At 34.6% G+C, this 25,976-nt stretch overlaps 2 protein-coding genes across 5 annotated transcripts in view; both read left to right on the forward strand.

Annotated features, from left to right (window-relative positions):
• slco2a1 (solute carrier organic anion transporter family, member 2A1) overlaps positions 1–19,918 on the forward strand; it is a 40,982-nt gene extending 21,064 nt beyond the window's left edge. The window contains 11 exon segments of one of the 2 annotated variants that reach the window (NM_001442032.1): positions 1,312–1,527; positions 1,611–1,709; positions 1,815–1,951; positions 4,634–4,709; positions 7,836–8,000; positions 9,619–9,826; positions 13,430–13,580; positions 15,022–15,179; positions 15,321–15,385; positions 15,706–15,826; positions 18,500–19,915. In NM_001442032.1, coding sequence (NP_001428961.1) covers positions 1,312–1,527; positions 1,611–1,709; positions 1,815–1,951; positions 4,634–4,709; positions 7,836–8,000; positions 9,619–9,826; positions 13,430–13,580; positions 15,022–15,179; positions 15,321–15,385; positions 15,706–15,826; positions 18,500–18,620 — 1,517 coding nt within the window. In that variant the 3' untranslated portion in view covers positions 18,621–19,915. 2 annotated transcript variants of the gene reach the window in all.
• Positions 19,919–22,028: 2,110 nt separating this feature from the next.
• Positions 22,029–25,976, forward strand: part of rab6ba (RAB6B, member RAS oncogene family a) — a 213,692-nt gene continuing 209,744 nt past the window's right edge. For 2 of the 3 annotated variants that reach the window (XM_087255667.1, XM_087255669.1), the window contains exon 1: positions 22,029–22,210. In XM_087255667.1, the coding sequence (XP_087111793.1) occupies positions 22,141–22,210 (70 nt within the window). In that variant the 5' untranslated portion in view covers positions 22,029–22,140. 3 annotated transcript variants of the gene reach the window in all.

Genomic DNA, 25,976 nt, shown 5'->3' on the forward strand with positions numbered 1-25,976 from the left:
AATATTAATGAGCAACTGCAGCTCATGTTTTTTGATACTCAAACAATGCAATGTGCTCTGAAATACGTACATGCAAAACAAATGTTTTTAAACAAATATTTTCAATAAATAGAAATTGTCCCTGAAATTTACTGTTCTGATTTAACCTTATTTGGAAAGTTTGTGAATATTAATGAGCTTCCGCAACTCATGATATTTTAATACTCAAACAATGCGATATGCTCTGAAATACGTACATGCAAAACAAATGTTTTTTCAACAAATATTTTCAACAAATAGTTGAATTCACAGAATTCACAGGTCAGATTTGACCTTATTTGGAAAGGTTGTTCATACTAATAAGTTTTTCTAGCTCATGTTTTTAATACTCAAACTACATCATATGCTCTGAAATACGCACATGCAAAACAAATACATTTAATCAAATATTTTAAATTGAGTAGATATCTTGTCAAATGACAATCATTTCAACTGAAGTGGTGGAGAAAGTCACGCTATATAAAAGTCGCGACAAGTAAACAGGCAAGAATTAATTCTGTCAGTTATGACAGTTCTGTTCAGTCAGAATGCTTGTCTGATATCATTTGAGCTGATATGAGTTGAGTTGAGACAAACAATGACTTATAAAAGATTATTGTAACATTTAAAAGATAATTTACCATTTAAAATACTAATGATACAGATATTAAATGTACTCAAGTAAAAGTACACATACTTTAAAACTCCTGAAAATAACTACTAATTTACAGTAATTTCAGTTTACTTTACACCACTGGTCAGATGACTTCTTAATTCAAAAGATCCTTATTAGGCAGTTTTTGTTTTGCATACTTCATTTTCCCAGTTTGTGACCATCAGTGATTCATCTAATGCATCTTTTGTGTCTTTTAATCACCTATTGTCTTCTTGTGCACACTACAATTTACAAAAGAATAATATATAAAATAATTTGAGGTTGTGTTTCTTCTGTGTTGAAAGTATGCCTATTGAATCTACAGTCAGTTCTACCAATGATTCTACAGATACTTGTGGTATTCACACCCACTTAAACACATGGACCAAATACAGAAAATCAATTATGTTTCTAAATCACAAGTGTGGACATTGGTAAGACTTTTTTAGTGTCAAGCTCATCCAAATACACTCCAACATCCAACATATGCAAACCATCACAAAACACAGATAGCTAGAGTTTTCTTCATTCAAGTAAACATTTATATACGTAACTAAGCACAAATATTTAGAGGGCTGGTGTGCACTGATAGTGGTTGAGAAGAATGTGACGTATGTGTGTGTGTTTCAATCCAACAGCGAGCAGACAGGACATGTGTTATTTGCGTGCGAATGTGACGGGTGCGGAGGCTTGTGGTCAGGAGGATTCGCGGAAGCTCATGGACACCAGTAAATTTTGGGTGCTAATGGCCACGGCCCAGCTGCTGTTCGGAATCGGATCTGTCCCCATTCAACCTTTTGGCATTTCTTATATAGATGACTTTGCAGGGGCTGGGAATTCCCCTCTATATATTGGTAGTTATTGAATATTACAGCATTCATTCTAAAATGTAAAGAGTGACAAGATTGATAATGATGATTTCTGTTGTACATTGCAGCGATTCTCTTTGCTGTGTCAGTGTTTGGGCCATCCTTTGGATATCTCCTGGGGTCTGTGGTTTTGCGGATTTATGTGGATGTGGACAAATCCAGTGCAGGTTTGCCTACTATTTAAAAGACAAGAAGAATGATGAATTTTCTTTATGTTACTGGTAAGCACATACAACTGCAGTATTACATGTTATGCAGTTTGTTTCCTCTAGGGGAGGCACTGGAGTTGACCCCTGTTGACCCTCGTTGGGTGGGTGCATGGTGGATTGGTCTGCTCATCACCTCTGGAGGTCTTGCTCTCACCTCAATCCCTTACTTCTTCTTCCCTAGATCCCTTCATGTTGAGCAGGTTAGTCAAGTTTTCTGGGTTAATAACAAATGAGCATTTAAATGATTCTGTTTACTAAGATTTATTTATTTTTTTAATCAGTGTCAACATTCTGTTCTTAATGCAAATTGTAGATATAATGGCAATCTGTTTTCAGTAAAATGCAACTTAATACATACTATAAATCAAAATATATAGTAAACTTAATTCAAACAGACATATACACAATCTCTCCAAAAAAAAGAAAGAAAGAAAGAAAGACAGAAAGAAAGAAAGAAAGATAAAAGTTCCCAATGGGTTATATACATGGCTAAATAAGGACAAAAAACAAGTGAACACAATCATTTATACAATGAGGCTGGATTTACACTGGTGTATTTTTGTTTTTAAACAGCTTTTTAGAATGAAAACACTACTTATCCAGACTGTTGTTTTCATTGCATTTCAGTTAAATGGCCTTTGTCCACATTATACAGCCTAAAGGCTGATTCATATGTCAAGCGCACACATATGCTCCGGTGCAGCCTTTGCGCAGCTGCACAGCTCTCGCTGTGGCTGATGCCGACGCTGACATGCACCTTTAAAAAAATGTACAAACTACACGTCGCAACAACGCATAGCACAAGCTCTGTGATTGGTCAGCTTGGTAGCTGTGATGAGTGTGAGTGGTGCTGAGAGCTGCAAGTCTGATGGAACGAGTGTTTACAAGTGTTCAGTCCTGTGTAGAAGCTCTAGATGGAAACATTTGTTTTGTATTTACCTTATGATTAAAGTTGTTGCATGTCCGCCGGTTCACGCCTCTGAATAAGCGAGTTTTAGCTACTTGTACAATAAGGTAGTGTTTAGAAAAACAAAACACCAGCAAAGAAACTCCACATAGAAGAACATAAAAACCTACTACCAGCTAACATTTTAGAAGCATTATTGCAGAGCAACATAAACAGCATACAGAAGTATAAATGCACAGCTACCCACAAGGCATGCACCGTGAGTCATGTCGATTCCTTGACGCAAAAGTATAAACCAGCCTTAAACAGAATGATACATGATCTTTACGCCTAAATAGTACAGCATCCATACTTGCAGTGTTCCAGTTATGTAATGGTCATGGAGGGGTTTAACAAAACAGGAAATGGTACGCAATAGTACACAGTGTGCGCTTGACGCAGAAGTATGAATCAGCATTTAGGCTGTATAGTCCAGATGATTAATCAGAGAGAGATTGTGGATAGCTGCGCCATCCAAAAATTTGCATTTTAGTTCATCTATACTGAAATCAAACACCAGAATTTCCAAAGTAAAACAGTTTCTTTAGCATTTTCAAAAAGCTCTGTTTTAGTGGGGCGAAGATGCTAGGATAGTGTAAATGCCCGGCGTAACTGTAACAAAACTTGCATTTTTAAAACAAAAATTTACTAGTGTAAACAGCACCGAAGTAAACACAGAAACATACTAGCATCATTAACAAAGGAAACAGAATTAAAGGTCAAAAGAAAAAACTTTACTATCACTTTGGAACTGTTTATTGCAGAAATGTCCAAACTCAGCCCTGGAGTGTTGGTGTCATGCACAGTTTAGCTCCAACTTCCTTCAACACACCTCCCTGGAAGTTTCTATTATACCTAGAAAGAGCCTGATTAGCTGGTTCAGGTGTGTTTAATTTGGGTTGGAATAGGCAGGACACCGGCCCTCCAGGATCAATTTTAGACACCCCTGGTTTAATGAATTCTTGCTAAATAAAAAGCCCCTGTCTTGTTCTCTGGAATGTAACTGCAATTTAAAACAAGTTTGCCATCTCCACGTAATGATTTTTCTTAACTAGATATTGTTTGAAACTACACTGTGAAAAATATCCATAAATTAGCAGTTGTGTGTATTTTGTAATTCATGTTTTTATACTTTGGAATTGTATATTGGAACCTTTTTCTTTCCTCTAAAAACTTTTGATGAGGAAATTTTGAAGTGATTTTTATTTATATTTTAATAGTTTGAAGTGATGTTGATCTATTGTAAATTACGGTATTTTATGATAGACTTATTTCCACATTATATCTGATACAATAAATTGTTTCAAACTACTAAAAAGCCTATAAAAGTTACATTGTTAAACAGCAAAATTAAATTTTCTGCATCAAAAGTCAGCAGAGCAGAGATCAAGGTTCTATAAAGCAATTCATAACCATATATAAACAGAAAACGTGTAAATCACAAATTACAGAAACTGTTAACTAACAAATCCTTTTTACAGTGTACGCAAATCAGACACTGGTATATAAACCCTTATTTTTCACTTCTGCAACATTTTGCTGTTGCTCAACTGAATAATCACTAATGGTTAGGTTAGATATTCCTCCTCAAATGTATTCTGACAGTTATTATGAAGGAATCCTCCTGATGATTCAACTAGCTGCCCTCCTGTCACAGTCAACTTATATGTACCTCTGTATGTTTGACACTGTGGAACTCACTACATCATATTTCTAAATCTGATATACAGCAGGCAATATTTCCACATTCACAGTCAGAAGCTGAGATTGTTAACGTATTTCAGAACTCTCCTCACCGCTTGGCATCTTCCTGCCTTAAAAAAAATGTAAAACAGCATAGAATAAGTGACAAAAATGTCTCTTGGTTTAAAAGAAAATGTAGGCTGATGAATAATTCATCGCTGTAAAAAGACCAATTTATAGTCATCTTTTGCAGTCTTTCAATCTGGAAGGGGAGATCATGAAAGAAGACCCCAAGAAGTCAGAGAGCTCCTTGCTGGATTTCTTTAAAAGTGAGTCCACTTTAATTGCTTCATTATCATTGGGCCATTTTATTAGGATAATTATGACTATTTTACTTACTAGAAAGTAGTTAAATGAAGCAATTAAAACAATACATGCAGTCCTGTACCAGTTTTTCAAGGTAAACGTGTGCCGTCTCTTGAGTCATGCAGCTCGCTCAGGTTGTTACTGTAACAGGATCTGACTAGTCTTTATGAATATGCTGGCCTCAAGGCTATGATTTGTAAGCAGCTGGTTAATGCGTCTCTTAATTCATACGTATACAAACTTCCTGTCTGTTGTTCACTCGGCTTATAATTTTTGAGTGCATTTAAGTTTATATGTACAGTACTAAAATGAGCCAAAACATTATGACCACCTGCCTTATATGCTGTGCTGCCCAAACAGCACCAACCTACATGTACTCTTCAAGACCACTGTAGGTTTCCTGTAGAATCAGGCACAGGAATGGGGCAAGCAAAGCAGGCAATTGCTAATGGACCCTTTTTTAGAAGCGAGCCTCCAGTTTTCCACTGATAGGGAAACTGCTTTTCCAGGGAATGTGATTTCAACCAAGGGGGGAACAATTTTATTCTGATTGGGGATATGCTGAAATGTGATTTCTACTGAGGGACTTCCTGCACGACATGTGACTGGGGCCTCAGATTTCCTAGCATTCACCATTGGGGTATCTGACATCGAGGTGTTGGCAGTCAAGTCCTGTGGGTTGCGAAGTGGAGCTTAATTTAGAAAATATATAATTCACAGTCACTTACTCACGTCTTCATCATTTTACAAAACAATTTAATCCCTTCACCCACTTTTCAAGTCGCTATTTATAATTATCACTAACTATAGAAATCATTAAAGTTTCATTTAAACAATAAAAGTTTATTAAAGGAAAACAGAGAGATCTTATTCCTCATTCATGCCAGGAATACATGTGTTAACTGGAATACATTATATTAACATATACACTCACTGGCTACTTTATTAGGTACACCTTACTGGTACCGGGTAGGACCCCCTTTTGCCTTCAGAACTATGCTTTGTAGCATAAATTCAACAAGGTACTGGAAATATTCCTTAAAGATTTTGGTCCATATTGACATGATAGCATCAGACAGTTGTTGCAGACTTGTCATTAATCAGCAGTTTCTAAAATACTCAGACCAGCCCGTCATGCACCAACAATCATGTCACATTCAAAGTCACTTAAATCACCTTTCCTCCCCATTCTGATGCTCGATTTAAACTGCAGCAGATCGTCTTGACGTTGTCTAGATGCCTAAATGCATTCAGTTGCTGCCATGTAATTGGCTGATTAGAAATTTGCGTTTACAAGCAATTGGACTGGTGTACCTAATAAAGTGGCCGGTGAGTGTAGATCACATTAAGGCCAATTAATGATTACAGCACGACAGCATAGTCAAACACCAACGAAAATGTTGGCCATTGAATTTATAATCTTGTGAAAAAATGTTTGCACAATCCCCAACAATTCCCACACACAAATTACAGTAAATCCTTCTCAGGGCTAAAAAGACATTTACATCAAGCCTATCTGGTCCCTAGTCAAGATTAAGTCCAAGCTTGTTGTCAGAAAACAACTAGGGAACACCACTAAAGGGAGATATCATGTCTGGAACAACGTTTATGACGGAAGCATAATTTTACATCCGCTATAATGGCTGGACCCAGGGTTCCTCAACAGAACAATCCCCAGAAAACACTTCCTCCACTGAACTGTTTGTCCTGGTGCTGTAATTTCCCTTGGCATGAGGCACACACTGTCTTCCACAGGATGTAAAAGTAAATACAGTAGGACTCTTCAGAGCAGGTGACCTTCTTCCATGGCCCAGTTCAGATGTCCATGTGCCTGTTGTAGGTGCTTTCAATGTTGGACGGGGCTCTGATTTGTGGCTACATATACTCATAGCCAGCCTGTGATGCACTTTGTGTGTGTATGTGTATGTGTGTGACACATTCCTCCCATAACGATTATTAAAAAATTCTGTCTCAGTAGAGCTTGTGTTGTCTTAGACTGCGTTCTTTCCCTGATGTTTTGATGACCCTTAGGCGCCCATTGCTCTGTGGTTGGTTTGTGGTTTATCACTCCCTGGATCATTGTTGTTAAATTCTTACCATTGCTGACTCGAAGCAACCCACAAGTTTTGCTGTTTTAGAGTTACTTTGACTGGGTGTGTTGCCATTGTCAAAGTCACTCATTCTTTATTGCTGTCTGCTTCTCTTTCGTCCAATAAACCGATTGTTTGCTTACAATCTAATTTACCTTAGATTGATTAGAGGATGATCTCCAATATTTAATTCACTTTGTCTGGTCTTAATATTCATAAGTCAGTAAAGGGTCATAAAGGACATAAACAAATACTTTTTATTTGCATACACACATATGTGTGTATATATATATATATATATATATATATATATATATATATATATATATATATATATATATATATATATATATATATATATATATATATATATATATATATATATATATATATATATATATATATATATATATATATATATATATATATATATATATATGATTAAAATAGCAATCTGCATTTTTATTGTGTTGCTTGTTCACAGAAGACACAAATAAGATATGAATTACTTTTTATTACTGTTCAAACTCATATTAAAAGGAAAGTTAACCCAAAAATGAAAATAATTTATTCTTCCTACACTTGGAGTTCCTTTTTCTGTTAAACACGAAGGAAACTATATTGAAGAATGTAGAAGAAATACATAGTCTGAACATAGTTGTCTTGGCTAAAACAAGGCTAAACTTGTGATGTCAGTAAAAATCTAATAGATGTCTAAGAATAGCCCACAACTAGACAACTAGGTCATCAAATAAACAGAAATATATGACTGCACATATAAAGTCTGTCTATCTGTCTGTTTGATGAGTAGTCTAGTTTTGGGCTATTATTAGATGTCTATTAGATTTTCACTGACATCACAAGTTTTGCCTTGTTTTAGTTAAGCTTTCTAAATGTCTATTTGATGTCTATTAAACACAAAATTGTTTGCTGGGATCCCTTTACATACACACAAGTCAATTAATTAACTCTGTGGTCTGTCTGTTTTTTTTTTTGCAGTGTTCCCAAAGATATTTGTGAGGTTGTTGTTGAGTCCACTCTTCATGCTGCTGGTTCTCTGCCAGTGTTGTTTCTCGTCTGTGATCGCTGGACTCGCCACCTTCCTCAACAAGTTCCTGGAGCGTCAGTACAGCGCCTCTGCAGCCTACAGCAGCCTTCTCATTGGTCAGCCAGCAATTACATGAAAAATATATTATTGATGAGCAGTTCTTGGAAAACTTTGTTACTTGTGACTTGTGTGAGAGTGTAGCTATTTTTACTTAAATGTGTTGAGATTTCTGGTCTCATTTACTTCCACTGAGTTTTAGCCTTACAAAATAACTTGTAATGCTGCTTGGTGTTGCAAAACTAACATTTTCCATTGCGGAAAAGAGTTTGCTTCCACACTGCAAAACCAGGGCCCATATCCACAAAAAAAATTATTTTACATTTGAAGAGTTGTCCTAATTAGCAGTAAAAGTTTTTATTTATGAATTTTCTATTAAAAGTAATAAAACAATGTTGAGGCAAATTCTACTAATGAATAGAGAGATGTTTTAAGTTAATGCCAGGGTTATTGCTATGGATGGTGTCAGCATGACCACTATCTATGGACATAATGATTGGCTGATGGGAAGGGATTCAAGGGAAGGAGTCTCTGTCAGAGATTTATTTATGGGAACTTTGTAGAGTGTGATATTATGCTGCCAGATGAACAAAGGTTTCAAAATGAAAACATTTCCATATTCAAAAATAAATCATAATAAAATAAATATTTTAAAATGTAAGCTAAATTATTATTTTTTTTTCCGAGAGTATGTTTATATTTTTATTTATTATAAGAAAGACATACCAAAGAATGTAGGAGAAAAACAGCCAGTGACTTCCATTGTATTTTTGTTCCTATGAATGTCAATGGCTGAGTATCTCCTTGCTTCCAGTGTTCAAGACTTTAAATATAGATTTTGGTCCAATGTTACAAATTCATGTGTTTCCTTAGAAAAAAAAAAAACTAAGAAATGTACTTAAATGAAATTAAGTAGCTTTTAAAAATAGTTAGAAATAATATATAAAAATATGCAAACTATTCATAAAACATATATTTGCATAAATATTTTTGGGTAAAAATTCCTTGCAAGTTAAAAAAAAAAAAAGAAAGAAATTAAAGGATATATTTGAAAACACATTTCTGACCACAAATACCTCCTTGAATACCCCAGTGATTTAAGAGATAAGTTATTTAAAGCTCATTGTGGTCAAATGTTTTTAAAATGTTACAACTGCATTCCAACACTGATTGCATATTCATTTTGGTACAGTGTTTGGTTCGGTTTGTTAACACAATATATTTAGTGCTAAAACGCTTTGAAAAAAAATATAAAAATACTCTTAAAATCTAAGCTTTTCAAACTTATAAGTTAAGTTAATCTTGGGTCGTTTTAAACCCTGGTGTATCATGCATCAGCCTTTCACAACGCTTATAATTTACCCGGGCTAACATTTAATCCTGGTTATTCAAACTATAGTGCTTGAGCCTAGGTTAAAATCCATATTTGCATGTTAGGGTTAGTGTTTACACTGTTCTGCAATATAGTTTCACAAATCCTATTGATAAGCAGTGCTAACCCAACCTCTAAATTAGAATTGTGAAATTCTCATTTACTAAAGGTTAAAAACAATGTTTAGAATGACGATAACCCAGGGTTAAGCTTGACAAGAAAAACATTTGTGTACAGAAGATACCCTCTGTTTTTTTCACACTCAGAAAATTCCTCCTTAAAATACATTTTTGTTTTTTTCTCAGGTGCCTTAAACCTGCCGTCCATCGCCATTGGGATGGTGCTCGGGGGTCTGATCATGAAGCGTTGGGGGCTGTCATTCAGAGCCATTCCACGCTTCTCTGTTGTAATGCTCACCATCTCCGTCTTCTGCTGTGTGCCTCTCTTCTTCATGGGCTGCCCCACACAAGATGTAGCTGGCGTTTATCCCATAAAATCCAATAGCACTAATGGGTGAGATGACTCTTTTGAATGAGCTCTTATTATATGAAATATTTTTTTACATTCTCGATAAATAATAATAATAATTAATTCATGAGATAAACTATAAATCCTCATTATTTATAGTTAAGTATTAGTTATAGTTAAGTAGTTCTGGTCTGCTTAGATGAGAAATCACAGTATTTTTTGTATTTGATTGTTCATTTGTCTGATTGTTTTCATTTCTCTGGAGTTTTCTGTTTAATTAAATAATTCTCAGAAGACAGTTTGCACAGATGGTCCCTCTAGAGAACCTGAGCTTAACTGTCTTGCTCTAGGCATCAGAATTCTCAGTTTAAGCTTTTGTCTTAGACTTTCATAAAAAAAGAAGCTTACGTTTCATTTAAAATAATACATTTTTTATATAAATTTCATGAACCCAAAAGTGTTATGGACAACATGCTGTAGAGTTTGTTTTACACGAATGCTTTCCATTATCAGAGATCCTGTTCATTTAAGACTTTTATTTATTATTTTGAACATTTTTACATTTGAAGTTGTTTCTTTTTTTCTTTTTATTTTAGTGTTATTGTTTACATTTACTAAAGAAGGAATAAATTACCATATTTATGCATTTATTATATATTTATAATATATATATATATATATATATATATATATATATATATATATATATATATATATATATATATATATATATATATATATATATATATTTATTTTATATATGTTTATATTAGGTTAGTCACATGCATAATTTTGGCATTTAAAAAGACATTTTCAATTTAAGTTAATTAAGATTGTACAAAAATACATGTACAAATTGTTTGCATTTTCTTATCTTACACTCATTACATTTTTGAGGCAAAAAAAAGATATATATTCTCATAAATCTGTTGCAAACAGCATGCTTAAGAAACATATCTTAAGCATGCTGTTTGCAACAGATTTATAAGGATATTATCACTCATTTGGTCATAAAAAACTAAATCAATGAATCTTAATACAGCTATAAATGTCTGCTCTATAAATAGACCTTGTAAAGCAAAGGATCGGCTAAGCCTGTTCTTTGTCTTTTGCCAGAGTTTGGATTCAGACCATTGTGTTCTGCTGGATGTTTTAATCTTTATTTAAGAGCTGTTTATTTAACTTTCAGTGAAAATGCTGTAATAAAGGCTCAGAGTTCTTCTAATACTTTGAGCTTGAGTTCAGGTCAACGTGCAAACTGCTGCTGTGTCGTACACACTGTATCTGAACACTTTCACTTGCCAACTGGGTGGAAAGTAAATGCTTGTTTCTCTAGAATACGTTTGAACAGGGACTAACTTTGAGTCATGAACTTTATGAACATATTGTGTCATTGTGAGAACAGTTGCGCATGAAATGCATGCACATATTTTGAGCTTTCTCAGTAATGCATCCTGAAACATGAAACAACGGATAATTCATCCAAAACAGAATATTCTGTTATTGTTCTGGCCCTGATATACATCAAGTTAAATCAACGTGTGGTGTGATGTCATTTCAAACTAAATCAGGCCAAAATGAATCTGGCTCGGTGTTTGTGTTTAAGCTTGCCAATGCAAACTTTTCCAGCCTTTATATGTTTAATGCTGTAAAGGTGCTTTCCTTTGTCCACTCTAAACAGTGACATTTAATAAAAAGTGATTTGTCTATATTTGACTAGAGTATTGTATTGCTGAGCTTGTCGGATCTTGTTAGATTGATTGAAATGAAGTCTTCTATTCATGTTTGTTTATTAGATCACATCTTCTGTATAAAAGAAGAAAATAGGATTATGTATATGTGGGCTTTTTTAGCATCTTTTTTAGAATCTAGCAATCTAATCATATGACTAAATACGCTTGTAGTTTATATACTGTATACTTATATACAATATATATACAGCATTTATTCATTTACTATGAATATACAGGCTTTTAGACTTGGTGTCTAACTTAAGGAATAAAGGATTGTTTTTATCTCACAAAAAGAACAATCTTGTGTATTGGTGACTGAAATTGCATCCCTGTATGTTATTATACATTGTTACAGAACATTGTGATTTCTACATTAGTTACCACTATGATGTCTGTCAGACATTTTGGTCACTTTCCAACAAAACCTAAAAACAACCAAATATCAACGTAATTTAACATCATTATTGGACGTCAAAAAAAAGTTGTCCTTTTTGGTCTGACGTCATGACCTAAATCTAACCTAATATTAACGTCTTATGATGCTGTGTGCCTGCTGGGTAAGTTTTGGGCAGTTTGAAACAGCCCACCAAAGCAAACTATTTGAGGGAGTTAATTTTGGCTCTAAATTTGAGCTACCATTGGTCTGTGATAACTATGCAATCAGTTGATGTGTTCTGCGTTCTTAGAAGGGGTTCGTATCCATGGAGTTCAGAAATAGACAGGAGAAAAATATCCAGCACAACAAACTAAAACTGAGTTAGCAACATGAATACACGGGAGGGCAGAGTAGCAGCTGGTACAAATCGACATCGGTACTATTATTTGTGGAAGACTGACGGCAAATATAAAGCAACATGCAATGGTGGTGATTCTCGCAGAGAAGACCACAAACAGGACACAAAATGTTTAAACAGGTAGATGGGAGAGTTGGAGAGATGAGATGCGGTAGGCGTCCATACAATAGAAAAAATAAAATAAAAATAAAAATTCTATTGTCCCAACTTCTACCCTAACTACCTAAAAGAAAAATACAACAATATTAAAAAAGAAAATCATCACGTCTCTCAGGCATGCAGCAAGCATTTTTTTTGTTTCAAAAACATGTCTAATATGCATCTAATAGATGCCTAAACATAGTCGTCTTGGCTAAAACAAGGCTAAATTTGGGCTGTCAGTGAAAATCTAATAGACGTCTAAGAATAGGCCAAAACTAGACTAATCATTAAATAAACCGAAATAAATGACTACACATATAAAGTCTGTCTATTTGATGACTAGTTTAGTTTTGGGCTATTCTTAGATGTCTATTTGATTTTCACTGACCTTTAGCCTTGCTTTAGCCAAGCTGTCTACTTTTAAATGTCTATTAGAAGTCTGTTAAATCCACAATTATTTGCTGAATACCTACACTACGATAACAGAAACTGTCAAGTACAGCCTGTGGAGCTGGTCACTAACGTAGTGTCTAACAAAAGTGATATTCAAAGCTTGTGCACAATGTATGTTGCGTGACATTTTTACTTGACCCTCACACCTGTTACCTATCCCACTCTCCAAGATGAGTGTAAGTAACAGCAGTCGACAAATGGAGAGTCAGTTTTGATATACTGTATCTACAGTAGGACATTTAACACAAAAAGTTCATGGAACATGATCTTTACTTAATTTTCTTTTGTTTTAGGCATAAAATGCAAATTAATAATTTGACTTATACAGTGTATTTTTGGCTATTTCCAAAAATATACCCATGAAGCATAAGACATAAGGTTTTATGGTCCAAGGTCACAAATGTTTTGTAAATACAGACCCAGGATTGTAACAATCATAATAAGTAGGTAATTAGCAAACTATTTACCAGTTCATAAAAAGTTTCTACAAATCAAAAGAAGTTAAATATTTCAATTCATCTCCACAGGATTCATCTGACCTGCAGTGCCAATTGCTCATGTCCCATAAGCACCTTTAACCCAGTGTGTGGAGAAGGCAACAACATCGAGTACATCTCACCCTGCCATGCTGGGTGCGCAAACTACACCACGGACCCAAAGAACCCGTACAGAGTCCAGGTAAATAAATCTGACAGCCAAACACAGAAAATGACCACACCATTACCCGAAGCCGGAGTTCTTTCAGGGCCACTGCATAGATCTGTCTTTATTTAGCTCATTACTGAAGCTGGATAGAGCAGCTCGCTGTACTAGAAAAACTGAGCAAATGAGCGGTCACGCTCTGTTGGCGATCAATGGTTTGAGTCCAGTCAATCCCTAATTAGCAACACTTCCTGGAAGAAGCGCTCTGGGGACTCGAAACAACTTTAAGGCTCTTGTATAATTGCCCAGCAAGAGACTTACAGGAGCAGCTGATGATGAATTATTGTATATGACACAGCACATATCATACAAAGAGGTAATTAGAGTGAGAAATGGACTTCGGTCTGGACTCCCTTGCTTGTTGAAGTTAACAAAACGAGTAACGGAGGACACTGTGTGATCGGAAGTCAATGGAGGACATGGAAAGCGTTATAGAATAAGTGTTGGTGTTCGCTGTTAATTGAAGTATTATTAGTTGTTGTTCTCTTTATAATGATTGCATTTGTTGTGCAGTCACTTGTAAAGATGTTTATAATTAAAGTATGCATTAAGTAGGGCTGTTTTTACAAACCTAGCATTAACTGTAATGATCATAACTTAAGTAGTTTTGTTTTTCATTTAATTTCATGTCACGTCATTTTATTTCATTGTAAAGTTAAGAAAAAAATTATGATTTAAAAAAATTGATAGGCCAATTTATTTTTATTTATTTTTTAATTTAATTAAATTTTAATTAAATTTTAAAATTTAATTAAATTTGTTTTATTAAAAAATATTGCAGTGAAAAGCAATTTTTCTTAGATTTTAAATTTGATAGACCATTTTATTTATTTATTTATATTTATATATTTTTTTATTTTATTTTATTCTAGGTTGTGGTAAGCACACTGCATAAAAGACTTTTCTTAATTTGAGGTTTTGTCTTGTTTCTAGTCCAAATATTTAAAAAATCTTAAGCAAGTTTATTAAAACAAGCAAAATAACTGGTACCTGTTTTTTAGATTATTTTGTTTACTACATCAGCAGAAACTCACTTTTTTCTGCAAACAAGATTTTGTTTTTACTTGTCTAGAAAATGCTTCTTGATTTAAGCATGTTATAGATATTTGGACTAAAACACGACACAATTTTTGCAGTGCATCTTTTGCACACATTTAAAGAATTTTTTAAAAAAGTATAGTTTTGTACTTTAACAAATATTCTATCTTTCTATCTTTAAGGTTTTAGTTTTTTTTTTTTGGGTCTACCTAAAAACACAACTAACTAATTTAAACGATTGCTAAAAAAGGCAACACAAAATGAATCAATCATTTAAAATAACTAATATTGACGCTGGTTGAGAAACAAATCACTTATGAGTCATGTTCATACTGATGTCAGAACATATTTCAATATCTTCCACTATCTTTCTACGCAGAGTTACATTAACTGCAAGTGCATTCCTACGGGCACTGCAAAGCCTGGTCCTTGTTCCAACACCTGCCCTCACTATCTCTTGCCTGTAATGCTCCTCATTTCTCTGGCTGGACTCATTGCAAGCCTGACACACAATCCCATATACATGATGGTGCTCAGGTGAGAAATACACACAACAAATAACGAAATGTGACCTTTCAAATTCTGGTATTTTTTATTTTACATCTTATTATGTCATCCATCCATCCATCCATCCATCCATCCATCCATCCATCCATTGATTCTTGTCTTTACTTACAGGGCAGTTCCTCCAGAAGAGAAGTCTTTTGCCATAGGGATCCAGTTTTTGCTTCTGAGGGTTTTGAGTAAGTAAAATAGAAAAACATATTTTTTACTATTATTTATTTACATGAATAGTGATGGTAATTGTAATGGAATGATATAGTGAGACTTCAGTAAGTATATAGAGCAAAATCTCCAGTATAATCCTGAAAACAAGATAATTGCTAATTCACAGAGAGTGGGAGTAAACACAGAGTGAACACTATGTAATTCTTTGTTGTGGACACTTTCAATTGTAGTAGTACTGTTGCGCCCCCTTGTGGAACAACAAAGCGAACCCATGAGTACTGGTAATTGCAAAATTAAATTTCTGTCAAAGAAATGATTATTTCTCTGCGTTTAGCCTGGCTGCCAGCTCCAGCTTTGTTTGGGATGACCATCGACTCCACATGTATCTGGTGGAAAACTGCTTGTGAAAAAAAGCAAGGATGTGGTTATTATGACAACAATCTGCTTAGAAACCGGTAAGAATATGACATACATTTGAAAGTACATCTTATTCAATAACCTTAAAGCTAGATGATTTTAGTAAATTATTTTTTGTCAATACAAGGCTAAAATTTAAAAAGCATTTACAAACAATGCACACCAAGCTTATAAATATAAGTAACAATATAAGTACCGATAACGGTATAAAAATAACTATATTAATTATAAGAATGTGCATTTGGAAAAAAACTATTCAACTCAAATCAAAGTTAAAATTACTAGCCCTCCTGTAAAGTCGAATGTATTGTTAAGTGCTGTTTAATAAAGAGAAGATTTCTATCTCAATTTTAAACGTAATAGTTTATAACTAATTTCTAATTTATTTATTTGTTCTATGCCAAAATGATTCCATAGCAGTCTAAGTTAAAACATTTTTAAATTAATTATCTAGGCAAGTTAGGTTAATTTGGCAAGTTTTTATTCTGTAGCTAATTTAAAAAGAAAATTCTAAAAAAAAATCTAAATCTAAAAAAAAAAATTCTTATCCTTACCTTATTTTGAAAAATGTAAAAATTGCTTTTATTGCAGCCAAACTAAAGGAAGACACTTTCTGCAGAAGAAAAAAAACATTATAGGAAATACTGTGAAAATGTCCTTGGTCTTTTACACATCACATGGGAAGTATTTTTAAAAGAATAAACGTTTTACAGGGAAGGCTAATAATTTTGCCTTGAATGATTGAGATTCCTATTGAGTTGTATTTTAAACTTTTAATGGTCTGTTTCCGCTGTTTTGCCAAAAAAATAGATTAATCTACACACAGCAAAACATTTGTGTGGTTTTGTTTTTGTTCCTGAATCATTTGAGAAACAAATCAATGATCCATTTATAAAAGCAGCCATTTGTTCAGTTTGAATCTGCAGTTTTGAATGAATAGTTTGAACAAAGTCCCTTTAAGGCAAGTCATTTTACTCGGCGGCCATCTTTGAAACGCCTCTCGGGCGGTATTCTCGAGCATTCTGTCTAAATGGGGAAACGAATTCTTAAAGACTGTTTGCCAAGTTTATGACTACATTATATATTAGAAATCACCAATAAAACTAAACAACAACCATCTTATAAGTTTCGTTTTTAAACGTCCGAATTAAACAAAATTTGCATATTTTCAGATTGCTCAAGCTAATGTGCATGCGCACTCGAAAGGAATGAGATCATGACATCAACCTCATTTATGGCCGTTCTACGTATTATAATCCTCTGGATAATGATCGGCTGATTTCTGAAGTAATTCACAACTTGGTCTTAATGGTGAATCTCCTCCAAAAATGATAGCGACTCTTTGTTTACACGTTTGTGGGCGTTTGAGTAGATGCTTCTGTCATGTGATGTGCATTTGACAGCACAGAATGTACCTCGCGTTCATTTTATACAGATAACAAAACCAAAAAAAGTTTGTTTTCAAGTGGTTCACTTGGTTCATTTAAAAGTACAGATTTCAAGCTTTATGTGGATATAGTTCTTTTGTCTGTGAAGCAAGTATTCGCTGAGATTCAAGTGCGTTTGTTGACCAGCAATCTGTCTTAAAAGCACATGTCTGGTCCTAGTTTCTTCTTCGGAGAAATGTCAGTCTATAGCGACTAATGATTGGCTCCTGTACTAGTAGGTGGGGCTTCATTCGCCATATTGACCGTTACAAAGGCTGTTTCTCAGTATGCAATCTTCAGCGGTCTTGCATCCTCGTGTTCTCGTGAAACGTCATCATCAGCTGCCTAAGTTCAGTTCCAATACTCAAGACCGCAAGTATGGAGGACGCGTGAAACTTCCCGCATGTGATCTTGATATCGAGGACGCACCGATGCAGACTTGAGAACCGAACTCGCGCTAGAAGTTCCAGAAGTCATTGCGACTGGAGGTTGGAAGAGCAGCATTTTATTTAGATTTATTATTAAAGTTCAGAGATATCATTAATTTACCTCAGGAGTTTCCCTAAATGAAACGGTGACAGTAAACATTACCATGAACATCTTAATAAAGGCTTAAACACATAAAGGGTGTTTGTTTGCTGAAATTCGTATTAAAATCTGTTTTATTTGTATCGTGCAGAGTATATTTATAATGTTTTTATGCACAGTATCTATTTTGAAAAGGGGATAAACAATAAATCATTGTATGAATGCTACACTGTTTAAATAATTTACCATTGAAAACATGGAAGGTCATGTGATCATCAGGAAGTCGCAGCATCTCATTTCTCAAAGGATGCGTTCTCTGCCTTCTCGGTCTTCTGAGTTCATTCTTCCGAGGACACCTGGCATGACCGGTCTCCACTAGAACACAAGTCCGTTCTCTGCGTTATTGGAATTGAGAAACAGCCATAGTCTTTGGATTAAATCAATGATTCAGTGAATCTCTCATTAAGACAGAGCATTGCTGCCCCCTACTGGTGGTTCTGGTGTTATATTTATTTATCCGTTCGTGTCAGCCAAGTCAGCTATGGTGTCATCACAAAATCACACCCCAAAAAACATAAGTGTATAATCGGAATCGAAAATGTCTTTTTATTCAGCCAACTTAATATTACACACCCTTATAGCAGACCACAAACCTGCTGTATTTGTTAGCTATTACCTGATGTATTGGATGCTAATATAGATATCATTTTAATCCATGACATTGGCACTGATGATGATTCTGATGGCTTGTTGCAGGTATCTTGGACTTCAGGTGGGCTATAAAACATTAGGCATTGCACTCCTGGCATTTATTGGTTGGAAAACACATCGGAGCAGAGAGTATGTCTTAGAGAAAAAGCCAGAGGGACCCCTGTGATGCCTCAACCTATTGGATCTCACGTTTGAGAACATTTTCGGTGAACCGAGCCCCCTCAATACAGTATCTCTCATCAGTAACCCTTTCTATCAACACTTGGCTGGAGATCCAAGGAATTCACTTTGGAAAAGTCTCATGTTGCAGACAGAATACCTGCTTTGAGTATTTATTCACCTCTGCGCACCAGCCAAACTGGACAGATTCAGGGATGTTCCATCTTCACTCGTGGTATTCGTTTTTTGTATAAAGTTTAAAATCATAATCTTTCCCACAGTATTCATCCACAGATGATTTGAAGATGGAGTTATAGTTTTGACACCTGTAAGGACACGAAACAAGAACACTCTGTATATTTCACTTTGGTTATTATGCCTTTAACATTGGTTACTATGCTATGGGGTATATGCGCACAGACTTTTAATTTCAGTCAGCCAGCCCCAGGGCTTCCGGTGAATTGTCATACAAAAATCGCAGTGTTTAAGATCTGATTTCTTTAAAAAGAACAGCGATCTTCACTGCCTGGCTGAGATAAGATATAAAGTGGGTATCAGACAAAACAAGAAGCACCACATTAAATTATCTTTAAAATATGGAAATGAATTTTACCCCAGTATTTTTTTTAATAGAGTTTCAGCGCTAGCCTGGTTCTAATGACAGCGTCTGCGTTTAAATGGTCTTTCATCTTTTTTATGCTTTAACAACCAAACGGATGCTTAAGTCTATTTAATTGATAATAATTGAGTTACATTACAACATCGATGCTGTAAAAGGAACCTTATGAAAATGAAAATAGTCACATAAAACTTTCACTGGAAGTTCATCATTGACTGAAAACATTAGCTGTGCATATAGCCCATTGGCTCAAAATTCAGAATGGTTGATCCAAATATTTCCATGTTTTCTTTTTTTAACAATCTGAGGGCAAAATGAAGACAGTGTGAAGTATGAGGGATGCTCTGTTATACTCAGATACGCACAGATACACAAACTGTGTGTGAGTTGAGGTTTGTAGCGTCAATTAATGATAGTTGCCTGAGTGGGTTTTAAATGTTACCTTCAAATGTGAAGATATTTTCAAATTAGGCATCAATTATTTGTAAAATATATTTTTGTACCTGAAATTGCTGTTTTATTATACTCATATGTTCATACTGTTTTGCCACGATTCATAATACAAATGACAATATGCTTTTTTATGCTGCTTGAAGTAATGAATCGTGATAACTCTTTATCCTGCAATATAGCATTTATTTACCGATGCATAAGTTATTTCAAATATAAATTTTGTTCACAAACAATTGTTTATTTATTTATTTATTTTTTCACATATTTGTTTGCCATCAGGTTGGTTTATGAAAGCCTTTTTGCTCCAATAATAATAATAATAATAATAATAATAATTATTATTATTATTATTTGGTAAATTAAAATTATGACTTTAAATTAAAAAGTCATAAGCATGACAAAATGAAGGAAAAAAATGCAGAAACTGACCTGTCATAATTTTCACTTTTCTTCTCAGTCTTGAAATGATGACTTAGTATCTCATAATTCAGTGTTTCTCAACCACGTTCCTGGAGGACCACCAACACTGCATGCTTTGGATGTCTCCTTTGTTCTTTGTCTCTCATTACAGATCTTTCAGTCTCTGCTAATGAGCTGATGATCTGAATCAGGTGTTTGGTTAAGGAGACATGGAAAAGTTGGTGGTCTTCCTAGAATGTGGTTCTAAAACAGTCATCATTTTTCTGATGGTTTTTCTGTTATGACACAGGAGCAACTTTTTTCAGATTTGTTGCTTTCATTTTTAAATAATTAATAATTATTAATCAGTGGAGATTTATAGACAGGAAAGTTTGGGGAGCAGAGATAGAGGAAGGATCGGCAAAAGACCTCAAACTCTGAATCAAACTCTGGTTGCCCCGAGCACCTTGGTGCTATGTGTCGATGCACTAACTAAGCTAACAATATTATTATTATTAAAGTTATGGACACTCAGAAATAAAGGTACAAGAGCTGTCACTGGGGCAGTACCTTTTCAAAAGGTACATAGTTGTACCTGAGGGGTGCATAATGGTACCTCAAAGGTAATTTTTAGGTACATTTGGGGACTAATTTGGGCACTTTAGCTACCACTTTGGCCCCACAGGTACAAATCGTCACCTTAGAATTATAAGGTTCTATCTGACTTTTTTGCCAAAATGGAGTTATTGACATATTCTTAATAAATGCCAACTTATTTACATTATGGGATGTTTTTTTTATGTTGTTTTTATTTAAAGACTTTTTATTTAACAACAGATGTTACACACATACTGTTTGCTATTGGCATGCAAAAACGTTGAAGCTCAATATCTCAAAATCATTCAGAACACAAATAGAACCCTATAATTCCAAGGTGACAAAATATGTATTATTTGAAAAGGTACTGCCACAGTAACAGCTCTTATACCTTTATTTTTAAGAATGTAAGATCAAATTTATAAACCTTTTTTGTTTGTCTCTGTCACATAAAGACAAAAATATCATGCTTTGATAAATAATAGTTTATGACATAAAAACTCCTCTTCAGTCGAAAATTGGCTGATCATTTTGACTTTTTTTTAAATTATGAGTTAATATCTCATAATTTTGCCAATATCGATATCATTACAATAATTATGATAAAATTTATTATTTAAGTTATATAAACAAAGTTAGCACACTTGCACATTTTTTAAAATTACACCAGTTATTAATAACTTAATTAGTAATATTTGCTTAGCTCATTCATTCATTTTCAGCTTAGTCCCTATATTAATCAGGGGTTGCCACAGTGGAATGAACCGCCAACTCATCCATTGAGTATTATGTAGCGGATGCCCTTCCAGCCACAACCCATCACTAGGAAACACACATACACTCTTGCATTCACACTCAAATACAACGACCAATTTAGTTTATTCAATTCACCTATAGCGCATGTCTTTGGACTGTGGGGGAAACCATAGCTCAAACCAGTGACCTGCTTGCTGTGAGGCAACAGTGCTACCCACTGCGCCACTGTGTCGCCTACTTGTTTAGTTATTTTATTATAAATTGAAAAGTAAACTACCCCTGACTGGGATGCAGACTTTATAGTACAGTACTCTAGGTTTTAACCATGCACTATTCAACCCCAAGCACCATTCAATCAATTTTAAAAGCCATAAATAAATGTATAATAGAAAACAGTATGTTATAAAAAGCTCAAACCTTCCGTAGCTTAATGTGGGCAATAATATGACATCATGTTCTGTGGGCTGATACAGCATGACGTCAGGCTCTGTGGGTTGATACAGCACTACGTCGTGTGTGTGCATGAGAGTGAGAGAGCGAGGTGAGGCCGCGCATGCGCAAACAGCCCTTCAGTCTGACAGCCGATCCAGTGCAGCATTCCCGTCTCCAAACGCAAAGGAGCGCCGCTTTTTCCATCGCGCTGCCCCATCCACACATCTACACCGGTGGGAACACGCTGCTTAATCAAAACAAGCCCTCCAACATGTCTGTGGGAAATGACTTTGGAAACCCTTTAAGGAAATTCAAACTCGTCTTTCTTGGAGAGCAAAGCGGTGAGTGTCATATTGGAATTTCCTAAGGAAGTTTTGATGATAAGCTTTATCGCTGATTATATGCAAGGGTCTGTATACACCTGCTTGACTTGAACGTGAACATAATGATGACATTTTATCAAACATCTTATTTAAAGACCACTGAATCTACTGTGGCGTGCTGTTTTGATCTTATTTTGTGATATTTGGATTTACATGATCAATTTAATTAAGGAATTAAAAAAAAAAAAATAAGTAATCACTCTCACCAGGATTATTGTGCTCTTTCGTATTTATTTCTGCTGTTTATTGCTGGATTGATAAATGGGTCACTTTTATAAGATTTATCAAGTATTGGCTCCAGTTTAAAGTCTTTAGGCTATAAGCTCATTTTGATTTCATTATATTGCCTTATTGTTATGTTAAAATGTAAAAATATAAAGTATTAATTGTAGATAATTGAATTTTATGAATTTAATCATGTGATGGACTATGCACTGCAGTCAAATATTTAAAGTCCTTGGTCATTTTAAAAAATGCACAATCTAAATGGTATAAAAGTTTCATAAAAGCCCATCTGGGTGCATTTGCAGACTCCAGTGTTGTGCAAAATTTAGCGGGTGTACTTGCAAAACAGAATGAATAAATAAATAAATAATCTGGATGTTGAGACACACCCAGTGTGTGCCATTGAGAGAACTTATGTAGCTGCAGCCTGCAGACTCTTGCTGGTATTGTTGCTCTATGATGACAGCGATGACTAGGTCAGTTACCCTCTGATAGGGGCGAATGGTTCCAAGCAAATGCGAGTAGGTAAGTTAATGTTTAGCAGGGCAACTCAGCTCTCATTTTCCCTTGGCTTTCTGCCCCATGTCGTCATTCAATACCTCCTACCAAATGAATTAAGCCTTCAGAATGTCTTAGCTGTCCTCAGATCTGTGGGACTTAAGTCTGGGATTGCGCTGCAGAGAGTATGATTCACACTGTGTGAGTAAACAATGGATGCTGCCATGGTACGGAGGCACTGCTTCTCTCCAGGGATTCTGATCCTGGCTTTATTTTGTTGTCTCCATCTGAAGGCTTTTAGACATGTTGTGAAGTAGCAAAAAAGACCCTCTTCAGTCTTCACTGTTTTTTTTTTTTTTTTTGTGTGGGTTTCTCTGGTTGTTGTTGATCTATGCAGAATGTGTATCAGCTTGTGGATCTGTTCAAAATGTTACTTCCATAAACTTTTAACCTGTTTGACTTCTGCAGCTGAGATTTGCTCCCTGTAAAGAATTTTACATGTTAGTTTGGCACAATTGGAAAAAAAGTAAGACACCACATATCTACAGTATGCTACTTTACTGATATGCATACGTACTGTCATTTAAAACCACTTTTTATGTTCGTCTCACAAAGGAATTTGTTTGATCAAAAACGACACAAGCAATGTTGTGAGATATTACTGCAAATTAAAAGAATTCCAGTTCAAATACCTTAAAAATACTGTAGTATAACAACTGGATTTTGGGCAGGCATTACTCCAGAGAAGGCATGGGATGATAACCGGTTTTTAGGTTTACTGTGGTTTGCAGAAGTCAGGGTTTTAATATCGCTAAAATGTACTGTTATACCGCTCCCAAGGTATATGTAAGGTTTTTTAAATGTATTTTTTTTATGTGTTGTAAAGAAATCTGTGTTTTTGAAACTAATGAAGACAGCATGAGTCAATGTTTTATTTTATTTTGACATTCCAAAGTATTAAAAATGTTTCTTAAAATAAATTCAATTTTGTTTTGTTTTACCTAGACATTAAAAATAACTTATTTTACAGCAGTAATCACAATACTGTAGTGCTGTGAATTTGTGGTATTTTTATCCAAGGTTATCATACCGTCAAAAATTTATACCAGCCCATGCCTTCTCCAGAGTGTCACATGATCCTTCATTAACTATTTAAAAGTTACAGTAAAAAGCAAGAAAGGAAATCTGTTGAAAAACAGATAATATCCTGACAGAAAATTACCTGGACAGTTTTTGTCAAAATGAACCTTCATTAACGAAGATCTTAATTAATAGATCGTGTTTATTAATTGAGTCGCTGATGGAATTTCAATAGATAAAACAAAAAACTTCAAAACGGCTTCATGCATATTTGTCAAATTTATCTGTAGAACTTTAAAAAAATATGTCAATCTTATGATTATAAATGTCTTATGATTATTATTTTTATGAAAATCTTTAGCTGGCTATATGGCTGGGCGATATGGGAAAAAAATGCAATCTTAATAATTATTTTCCATATTGAACGATAACCATATATATTTCGATATAAGTTGTTAATGCTTCCAGGTTTAAAAGAGTACCACAACAATGACTGAAGCCACAAAAGGGCTAGATTATTAGAGGGTACATTAAATGGCATAACATATTTTCGACCCATTAATATTCTGTGGCTGAAAATTCGATACATCTCTAATATCAACACACTTTTAGGTTCCCATTGTTGCACATTTCTAACGTGTAACTGTTAGTGGTGTGAACCTACACTGGTCTCACGGTTAGGTTCAGTTACGATTATCATGCCATCAATTCGATTCAATTCAATATCTCGGTGCATCATGTTGCATTGACGCTGCTTTTCATTAACAATTTGATATTTTACTAAGCAACACAATAATTCGAGAATTAAAATGTATAAATATATTTTTATTTAGATATTATTTGAAATACAATTTTGTCCTTTAACACAAGCACATATATATGTACTTGGATATATGGATATGGATATATGGATATATGTACTGTACCTTAAATTTTACCTGCTCAAAGAAAACACTCTTTTTGTATGTCTCAAACAAAGCTCAAGTACATGCACAAAACAACATGAGCCATAATAGCAAATAAACAAATGTAAATATTATCCCGCTCGCTTTTTGAGCAATGTTGAGCGAGTTCTTAAACGCCTATGATTGATCACGCGCTCAACAGAAAAAGCTGAGATTGGCTCCAACAGTCATCATGGCTTTAGCACTGTTCAGCAAACAGTGACATGGACACTGATGTTAAACGGTCGCGGCGATCTGCTGATCCATTATAGACAGTGTCACGGTGGAAAAAAACTCGCTCTGCAAATATACTTGGTCTGGATCCACAATAATTGTTATTGTTGTAACAGCCGAGAGAAGAGATAAAACGTTACCTCACAAACATGCCAGCAGGTCAAAAGTGCCGCAGAGATAGAGAGGGAGCGTTTACATATTTCATTTTTCCCATACTGGGTTCTGATGTACTTCCCTGTAATTGAAAGAATGTCCAGCAAACTCACAAGCAGTGAATTGCGCACAGTTATGTGCTTTTTAAGTAGTTTTAGCATGTTAATTACTCTCGATCTCCTCCCTCTTCATCGTTAGCTACCGCCATAACACATATGTGATAAATGACCTAAGTACAGTGCATAATAACTGGTTATGATTGTTACTGAACCAATACTGAACTGTTCGCACCTGCATCGCGGTGCATCGAAGAAACAATTGATTTTGACTCAATTGGCTCTTAGATCAATATAGACTAAAAAAGTGCAATACTTATCATTGTTATTGACATCAATTTTATTGCAATTCTATATAATATCATTTATTGGTCCTGTTCTAGCTACTTAATATTTTCACAAAATATGAGATATTTGTTTTAGCATTTATTGTATAGAAATGTAAAAAAAATGTAATGGAAATTGAATAAATTAGAAAATGTCTTTACAATCACATTTGAACAATTGAATGTCCTTCTTAAATAAATGTATTAG

This window comes from Danio rerio, chromosome 6, assembly GCF_052040795.2.
Source record: "Danio rerio strain M-AB ecotype USA chromosome 6, GRCz13ab, whole genome shotgun sequence".
In the NCBI taxonomy this organism is placed as follows: Eukaryota; Metazoa; Chordata; class Actinopteri; order Cypriniformes; family Danionidae; genus Danio; species Danio rerio.